Source organism: Panicum virgatum, chromosome 4N (assembly GCF_016808335.1).
Source record: "Panicum virgatum strain AP13 chromosome 4N, P.virgatum_v5, whole genome shotgun sequence".
NCBI lineage: Eukaryota > Viridiplantae > Streptophyta > Magnoliopsida > Poales > Poaceae > Panicum > Panicum virgatum.
The window spans coordinates 26,979,372-26,989,240 of record NC_053148.1 but is presented as its reverse complement, the minus strand read 5'-3'; the positions used below and the strand labels follow the sequence as shown (position 1 = coordinate 26,989,240).

At 47.0% G+C, this 9,869-nt stretch overlaps 1 protein-coding gene and 1 pseudogene across 1 annotated transcript; one reads left to right on the top strand and one right to left on the bottom strand.

Annotated features, from left to right (window-relative positions):
• The first annotated feature begins 268 nt into the window (after positions 1 to 268).
• On the top strand, positions 269 to 4,844 carry LOC120671354 (annotated as a pseudogene).
• An 886-nt stretch (positions 4,845 to 5,730) lies between these two features.
• Positions 5,731 to 9,312, bottom strand: LOC120670395 (signal recognition particle 19 kDa protein-like). The gene is made up of 3 exons (XM_039950481.1): positions 9,037 to 9,312; positions 8,828 to 8,927; positions 5,731 to 6,128 (listed from the first exon to the last, which is right to left on the bottom strand). Exons 1-3 carry the CDS (start codon positions 9,223 to 9,225, stop codon positions 5,995 to 5,997), a joined length of 423 nt encoding a protein of 140 aa, XP_039806415.1. The 5' UTR covers positions 9,226 to 9,312; the 3' UTR covers positions 5,731 to 5,994.
• Between the last annotated feature and the right edge of the window lie 557 nt (positions 9,313 to 9,869).

Sequence of the window (9,869 nt, the reverse complement as noted above, 5' to 3'; positions counted from 1 at the left end):
TTATTTTATAATTTATATAAAAACTTTAAATAAGACGAATGGTCAAACACAATGTAAGATGATCAAAGAAATATATTTATTTTGGGACGGGGGTTTTATGTTTATCAATGATGCTCGCACCCTGCGTTGTCCGAAAATCTACTGATCCTCTTTTCGCACTCCCATCCCCTGCCGCGCGGCCCCCGTGACCGACGTACGTGAAAGCGCCTGTAGCAGTTCCATCATCAGTACCCTCACGGCACTCTGGCGCGCCGCTGCACTTATTGCCGTCACTCGCCTCACCTCCCTTAGCCGTGAAGCTACTCGTCTCCATACTCCATCAAAGGAACTAGCTGCCACAGAAAGCTTGCGTACACAGATACGTGTACACATACATGGGCAAGAAGCCCGGCGGCGCCGGCGCCGGCGCCGGCGCCGGATGGCTTGCCACCGTCCGGAAGGTCTTCAAGCCTTCCAAGGACCAGCGCCACTCCAAGAAGGTACACCCCGCACTTGCACGTACGCGTGTTGGTTGGTTCTCTTCGTGACAAAGTCTCTATGGTCATACAATTATAATGCTGCGTTGATAAGTTGGATCATCGTCAGAGGGGATGCGAGGTAGAGGGCACCGCGGCCGGCACCGGCGGCGGCGGCGACGGTGCAGAGATTGTCTCCTTGGACCACTTTCCGACGGCCGAGACGTCGCCGGAGGTGACGAATGAGGGCAGCAGCGCCGTGGTCTGGAGGGAGATGGGGGAGCACGAGGAGGTGGCGGGTGCCAGGAGGGGCCGCCGGGGCATGGGAGCAGCGACGACGGCAGCGGCGAGGACGGCCGCTGCCCGTGGGAGGGCTGGCAGCAGCGAGGAGCGAGCCGCCGTGCGAATCCAGGCGTTCTACCGAGGATACTTGGTACGCAATTTAATTTTGTACCACATACTTTTGAAACTTAATTTCTTCGCCACTTTTCTGCTTGTTTTGCTTGTCACTTCAGTGCTTTGCTCAGAAAACCATTGGCCCTCCTGTTATTGTTAACACCAGTTGCTTAGAGAGTAACCAATTCAAGGTAGAGGCAATAAGCAGGAACCAAAGATTGCTTGCGGTTTAAGGGAAATACCAACATGTGTGTTTTACAAAAAAAAAACATTGCTATGCGTACGGCCTCCCTCATCAGACCGTACCAATCACAACCGGATGCGCCACATTTGCCGTGTGCCAAAGCCACACGGCAAACCCCACGCGGCATAGATCTGCCGGCAAAGACAAGTTTGCCGTGGGTCAATGTTCGGGCACACGACAAATAATTTTCGGAATAAATAAAAAAAACAACCACCACCACGTCCGCCACCACCGCCGCCCTGCAGCAGCCCCAGCCGCACCCCCGCTGCGCCGCCTGCAGGCCGTCGAGGGAAGGCCGGAGCCGCGCCGTTGCCGTTGCTGTCGGGAAGAGGCGGTGCCGCGCCGCCGCAGGCCAAGGAGGGGCGGGGACACCACCTCAGGTCAGGGCCAGGGGGCCGCACTACAAGGAGGGGGAGACGGTGGCGGCGCACACGGCCATCCACATGCGGGAGTGGCGGCGGCCATCCACATCGCAGATCTGGGGAGGGAGCGACGGCGGCGGCCATCCACGTTGCAGATCTGGGGAGGGGAGGGGCCGCGCCATCGCCGGTGAGGGAGAGGCGGCGCTGGGCAGCTACCGGACGAGGATGGCGCGTCGGTGATGGTGCTCGAGGCTGCGCCTCCGGCGGCGCCGTCTGTCCGCTTCCCGCTGGGGCCGGTCGCCGCTCGAGGCCCCACCTGGTGGCCTCCGCCTTCCGGCGCTCGAAGACGCACCACCGCCAGCGCCGGCCATTCACTGCCGGCGGCGGCGGAGTGCAGGGCGGATGGCGGCGGCGGAGCGCAGGGACGTGGCGGGGCCCCCGAGCCCGACCCCGATGCCCGCGCCGAAGGGCGGGGACGGCGGCTGACCCCCTAGGTGGCGGCAGCCACTACGCTGGTGCGGGCGCGCCCACCAGGCCCCGTGCTCTATGCCTGCGCCACCACCACGGTCGGAGAGAGAGAGAGATAGAGACGAAGGCAGGGAGAGAGGGGGAGTGAGGGGGCTTATCTGATGGTGGGGGGAGAGAGGATCCGGGGTGCGGATCGATGATGTGGCAACTGTTGTTTGCCGAGTGCCAAGAAGAAAGCACTCGGCAAATAGCTTTTTTTGCCGAGTGCCAGACAGATAGCACTCGGCAAACTATTTTTTTTATTTTTTTGTTCTCTTCTTCTTTTTCTGTTCTTCTAAATATATTACGATGCACTTTGAAAATACTATGTCAAATTTACTCAACAATATGTATTTAGTTTGCTACTTTTATTATTTTATTATTTATGCAGTTATAGCTTAAATTAAATTATTCTATAATTGCATTTTAAACATTAAAATTATGAAACAGTTTCAAAAAATTACCAAAATTGCACATGAAATAACCTATATTCTCTATTGTCTATACAAAAGGTTTTATAGTCAAACCACAATTTAACCATCACGGTTGTCTCAAAATCTAATTGAATCATTCTTAACGCTACTAGTCTTTCTTTGAGATGCTTCGATTTGTAAACATCGTATGTGACAAAATGTGCGAAACTTTCTCAATTTTTTACCATAGTTTCCACGTATGATATCATGAGATATTGGCAGATTTTATAATTTTCAGACTTTATTTGTTTTTTCTAGAATTTTAAAATCACTAGCGCACACGCTCGTGGTCATGTTTTCTGAATAAGATGTTCGAAATTTCATTTCATTTCATGAATAAGGCCTAAAAATAGGTTAAATAACATGAATATTATTTTTCTACTCATTTTATTCTATTACTTGAATCACTTGCAGTTCAAATTTGACTTAATTGAAAAAATTGCTTGAAATGAAATTAATTAGTTAATTATAGAAAATAAAAACAAAAATATACTAAATTTTAACATAAAGTACCATATGTCATATGTGAAGAGTAAAAAATTTTTGAGGTGAGAGGACGAATTTTTTTTATTATTTTGCCGTGTGCAAAAAAAACACACGACAATTTTAATACTTTGCCGTGTGCTAAAAAAAAGTACACAGCAAACACAAGGCTTTGCCGTGTGCCAAAGTAAAGCACACTGCCACGAGTTTGCCGGGTGTTTATTTGTAGACACTCGGCAAAGTTGTTTTTTGCCGTGTGCCCGAGAAATTGCACACGGCAAACTCGTTGGCACACGGCAAATGTAGAGTTTCCCGTAGTGAATGGCGCTGCTTAGTTGTTTCCTTTATGGCTTCATTTGTCTAGGAAGAAGTTATTAACAACTAGATCGTCATCAAGTGGCGACACCTTGCTTGTGGTGGTGTACATACAGTAGGAGAGGTGGATGCACTGGCTCTCCTTGCGGACTTGCGGTGCTTTGGTAATGGACCACACCTTCGCCTTTGCGTGGATCCCATTATTGTTGACGAGAATGTGATCAGCGAGATGGCATGGCGCACGCCATTTCCCTCTCTTTTTAGTTTCTCTCGATTGACAAAGAACATTAGCTATACCAGGAGGACAGGAGATGGTAACTGCATGCATTTGCACGCAGGCGAGGCGAGCCCGGCGCGCGCTGCGGGGGTTGGTGCGGCTGCAGGCGCTGGTGCGCGGCCACCAGGTGCGGCGCCAGGTCCACCTCACCATGCGCTGCATGCAGGCGCTCGTCCACGCGCAGGCCCGCGTCCGTGCCCGCCGCCTCACCTCCCACCCCCAGCGCCGCCACCCCGGCATTCCTGCGGATCTCGTCCCCAGCCAGCAGCGCGGGGGCAGGCTCTCCATCGGCCACGACCGCGTGACGCCGGCCGCCGTACAGGTGCATCGGGCTCCTCAACGGCACAGCAGCGCCAGCCATTCCCTGGAGGGAAGAAGAAGGTGGGACGCCGCCGTTCCGGCTGATGATGGCATGCCGGCGCCGCGCCGGCACGACGCGGTGGCCGCGGCCTGGGGCGAGATGGCCCCTGCCTATCAAGCATACGGATTGCAGCATCAGCGGCAGGTATGCTTTGACGACTACATTATTATTGTCAACCTCGAATTTTTCTTCTAATTAAGTTGTCGAGCTTTTTCACGGATCCATTTTCTACTTTTGCTGCTGCCTCGATCGGTAACTGAGACAACAAGTTGATTCGTGCAGCTCGATGAATCGGAAGACAGGGATGAGCGACGCGGCGGCTGGCGCTGGCTGGAGGACTGCCACTGCCACACCGGCGTGCAGCCAAAGCAGGACATCCAGCACGGACCGGCCGAGACGTCCTACGTAACTGCGGCTGCCACCGAAGGCGTCTCGGAGAACACTGTCGAGATGGAGGACGCCAGGAAGAGCCCGACGAGGGACCTCTACCCGGTCCGTCAACCGTCGTCTATCCCGGGTTACATGGTGGCGACGCAGTCGGCGCGTGCCAAGGCTCGCATCATCGCGCCGCCGGCTGCTTCGAGGGCAGGCGCCCGGAGCCGGTCCGGATCGGGGGCGCTCGGCGGTGCTTCGACAACGTCGACAGCGAACTTAGGCTGGAGCATGAGCCACAATGGTGGCAGCGGCGGCTGCGCCAGCGCTCCACAGCAGAGAGCTGGGCAATAGCCCGGAGTCCAGCTGCAGCGGTGACCGGACGCCGACAGTGTTAGGGGGCCGAAGCAGGCTGGCCTTTGCTTGACCTTGCCATGAAAATGATCGTGTACAAGGGCTTGGGGCGTATGACTGACCACTAGTAGAAAACACGTCTAGACATTGCAATTGTAATTAGTTTTTAATGTTTCTAAAATTATTTTATTTTGTGTCCATAAAATACTTGGATGATATTTTCTATAAAACATTTTTATTTGTTCTAAAACATTTATTTCAAAACAATTCCTCTTGTCTCAGAACTATTTTCTATCTTTTTAGGAAATATTTTATATAGAATAGTTTATTTGTTTCAGAACTATTTCTATTTTTAGTGTGGAACATTTGTTCCCCTTAAAAATTTAAATTGCTCTCGATTCATAATAGTTTGGAAGTAGTGTTAGCCTAAACGGTAAACGCTAAACAATCGGTCACCTATCGTTTAGCTCTTTATTCAACCTAAACAGGTTAAACAGTCATTAAGCGAGTTAAACAGCTAATTAAACGGACACAGCTAGTCACTGTGTAGTAAACGGACTAAACAGCTAACAGCCGTGTAGGCAAACAGTTGTTTGAACGGTAAAATGAACCAAACACTAATTTAGTGAGTTATCTGAACTTCGGATATAGTTAAGAGTTCAATTTAAACTTTTTCCTAGTTTAAACCAAGGAAAATAGAGAACAAGGTGCTGACTCGTAGAAAGGTTCAGAACCTGTTTACCAATGCCTTCTATGCTTTTACAATCTGTAGAGCACATGGCGAACGACCTAACTTCAATGGCAACATCCAAAAACAGACTAGAAGACACATAATCCACAAGATCAGACAGACTTTCTGAATAGAAACCAACCGAAACGAGAAAAGCTATCAACTAAGGTAGCGCAGCAAAAGTGGGTAAACAATCTTACAATTGTAGTATATTGCATTAATTACAGTGATTGGTCTCATCCACGGAAATAAATAACAGCCTCTAAAGACGGCTCTTTGCGGCGATGTTAGAAACATGGAAGGGTAAAATGCAAATAACCTTGTCATCATAAAGACGAAGACGTCCAGGAGTCACCTCTAGAAGTACTATATGAAGAATAATATCATCTATGGGTCACGCATGCAAAAACAGTTCTATTCTATTGATTAAATTTAATAAAGCATCTCAGCTGGGTTAGTAAACAAAGTTCTAGCAAACAACAGCATCTGTAAATTGGAGGTGTAGCACATCAAAATCTGGATACTACAAGAACAATATGTATGGAAATTTTCAAATGGATCAAAATCCCACAAGTCACAATGATTTTCAGGCCTCAAAAGAACACGACTTCCACATAAACTTGGTACGGGGATGAACAGAAAAACGCAACAGGATGATACTGCCATCACTTTTTCTTTTTCCCACCTTTTGTGTTCTTCAAACTGCCACCAGTTGAAGAGCTGGGCGCTGATTCCTGCTTCTTTGTCCTTCCGTGATGCTTGGGAACTAGCTCTGCTATTTGGATCATCAGCTGCTTCTCTGTAACATGTGAAGGCATGTCAGTAAAATACAAGTCTAAAAATATCTCTTACAAAGACCAAACCTTGGGCAGCGCATCCTAGCAAAATATAGCATCAAATTTCAAGATATTAATTGGAATACAGTTCGTATTGTTGCAATCATCCATTAAAGTTTTTCTAGACAGTCATTAAACGCATATATTCAGTTCAGTGAAAACACTCCTCCAGGTGATAGGAGATAGATGTGGCTAAGAAACTACAAAAACAGGTATAACAACCATTCCAACACTTAAAAAACAAGCATAACAACTATTCCACCATCCATTCACACAATCATTCTTGACAAGGGCTGATCTACTGATTGTTTGGCAGTAGCACTGGCTACTGCAACTAATAATATGCTGGAAATTCATATCGAGATCTTTATCAGAATATGCAGCATCCAGGAGTTCAGAGATAACTAATTCAGTTGTGCATATTTCATAGATGCATTTAGCCAACGTAAAAGCTACACGCAGTAAAAATTTCATCAAGACACTAGCTAATCAATGACAAAAGAAGCTGAGTATGGAAGTGTAGTTGCCCATGTCGTGCCTCATTCCAGAATTGTAGCAAAAAAAAAATCAGATACAAGACATTCAACAAAGTTCCATAGAAATGATCCTACATAGTTACATACATGATATATATCAACCAACAGTGCTCACAGCAACATTATAGCACGATATATCATATCAAACAAGATAAAGTAAATAAAAGAGAGGAATAAATAAGATGGTTAAGACACAATTCCATAAACCCAACATATGAACAACAGAGGCATTATGTTTACAGAACAATTTGATGACAGTACTACCTTGGACCCGTTTGAGGAAAATGTTTTTCCTAGAAAGTCAGGTTAAGAATCATGGTTCCTTGAACTAACAATAACAGAACTTCCTGAAGTATATATTTCCACATGATAGATGACACACGATCAATGTCAAGAAGGAAACTTGCCTCTGAATAGAGTTTCTTCAGATCCATACAAGTATCTTTTTTCTAGAATTTAATGTCAATATCAAATAGAAAATGAAGGGCAAAACTGGCTATTAACCCAAACTAGAATATTAGGCATCACAGTAAGGTAATTAGTTTATATAAGACAAAGAAGCTGCATAAGTAGGTATTCAAGTAGGACACATATTACTTGTTTCATTCAATTAGAAAAAATTCACTAACACAAACTATGCTTTTTTAAATAAATAGGCTTCGGCTCATAATACTGCAACTGCTTATCCAGACAGCCCAAAAATGTTTAGCAATTTAATCACAGTAGAAATAAGCATTACGCTGATCAACCATTTCTTTTCCTAAATGGGGTGCCAGTGGGTCTAATGTATCGAAGACTCTGTCGTGACCATGACTAACAGTAACAGGAATGCCCTGAATTTCATTGGATATTCACTAACAATGATCATAAAATATCAACAGATATACAAAAGAAATGGCATATGCAGGGCACACAGAAAGAAGATTCAGGAAATGTAGGTAACAAAAAAAAAGACTGAGTTAATCTGAATGAACATAAGAAGTGAGTCAAGTGACCAACAAAGACGTGAACATTTAGTAATTGAAGTCTACCCAGGTAAGGGAGGCTCAAAGTTGAAGAGTTCAAGTGACCCAGATTCAAGGAGTTTACCCAACAAGGTGGAAAGTGATGAACTAAATGCCCCAATCTCTGAAGTTATTATTGTTTAACCCTAGATTTTAGTAAAGAAAAGAAAATCTTGTGAAAAAAGAATAGTCAAAAAGAATTGTTGAAATAGTCAGATGGACATGCTTCTGAAAGATTGGAACATAGACGCACTACCCCAAAAGACATGGCCGGTTAGAGAAATCATTCAGCGTTTCAAAGCACAAACAAGACCCAGCTAATTGAGGAGGTACCACGCATCTGTAAAACCAAGAAAAAATAGGACCATACTACCAAACATTTGAATGTGTATGACTAGCTTTGAATATGGAATAAAACCTACAAGCACTCAATGCAAGTTTTGCAACATTGAGCTTAACAGAAAGGAAGGAAATAGACATTAAACCGTCAAGGAGAAGCATAGGTTTCGTTGATTCTGTGAAGTGATTCAACATGAATCTAGCAAATGCTAACTAACAAAGTGCAGAAGAAGTTAGGTTTGAAAAAAACAGTGTATGAATATCTCTAACTAAGTAACTATAACATCAATACATGCATGTTGGTGTTGACAGACAATAAATAAACATTGAGGCATCAAGACAGAGCAGCAACACAAGTTTTCCTGATACTGTGAAAGTATTTACACATGAGTTTGGCATACATCAAACCAAACAAAAAGCAGAAAAAATCTACACTTATGTATACATCCATAAATAACAGCATCAAGGCATGGACATAATGACAAAACGACCAAATCAACAAAATTGAGATTTCTAAACAGTAAGCAATTCATGAAAATCATATTTATCTAAGATATTATCATGCACCACTTTATCCAATTAATATAGCACTTGAATGCAACCCACCATCAGTGTGCCATTTGCTTGATTGGATCAACAACCAAAAACTAGCAAATGAATACTGCTTAGTTGTTCTTCTTAGCTTTAATTGATAGGAAATGCTTGCAGTCCCATCCAAAATTCAGTATAGGTGAAAGCAAGTGGCTGCCAGAATTAGAATTACGGCAGTACTTCGGCACTTACTCGTCTTAATAGCAGGATTGACAGGGGAGCCGTCATCCTTCTTGAGCTGCACCCTGACCCTCCCCACCTGGAAGAAATCCCGAGGGTACGCCTTATCCAGCTACACACAACAACCAATCCGCACAACAATACCCATCAGATGCGCAAATCAAGCAAGAACAATTAGACTGCCAAAAAGAAATAATCTAACAACTAATCAGGGTGGGTACCTCGATGGCGTGGGGGATCTTGAGGTGGGAGCAGCAGTCGGCGATCTCGATGCAGGTGGGGTCGGGGCAGGCCTTACTGGTGGCGATGCGGCGGCCTTCAGCAACCGTCTTCTTGGAGTTGAGGTAGACCGGGTAGATGACATTCCACTTCTTGATAGTGCTCCGCAGGTCGCCCCCGCCACTGTCCATCTGCCGATGAGATTGGGGGAAGCTGGGGGTCTGGGGGAGGAGGGAGCGGCGACGGCGCACGGGGATTGGGGGCGATGTGTGGTGGGGGGGGGGGGGGGGGGGGGGGGGCGGCGGCAGGAGTCCGAGCGGGGGGTTGGGGGCTTGGGGGGCGGGGGAGCCGGGGAGGGGGACCTGGGCGCTGGGACCAGATGCGGAAGGAGAAACCGGGAGGGTCTACTATACTAAAATCTAGAGTAAATTCCCTCTATGCCATTGTAAAATTGTGGTGATCCCTTATGTGCCATTGAAAATTAGCTCATTCCTTCTATGCCATCATTTATAATTTCCCATCCCCTTCATGCCATTGCTGTTAACTCTTCCTAACAGATCCGTTAAAGCTTACGACGAAAAGACCAAAATATCCCTTCGTTACCTTATCCCCCGAGAGCCCACCCCCTCCCATCCCCGACGCCAATCCCGCTTGGACCCCCTGCCTCCGAACCCTAGATCTTGCTGGGCGAGCGGGCGCAAGCGCTGGACGGCAGCTGCAGCAGCCGGCTGCGGGAGCAGGGCGGGCGCGCCGTTCCTCGCGCGGGCCCCGCGTGCCCCATCGCGCGTCCTCCTCGCGCGGGCGCGAGCGCGAGCGCTGGGCGGCGCTCGCGGGA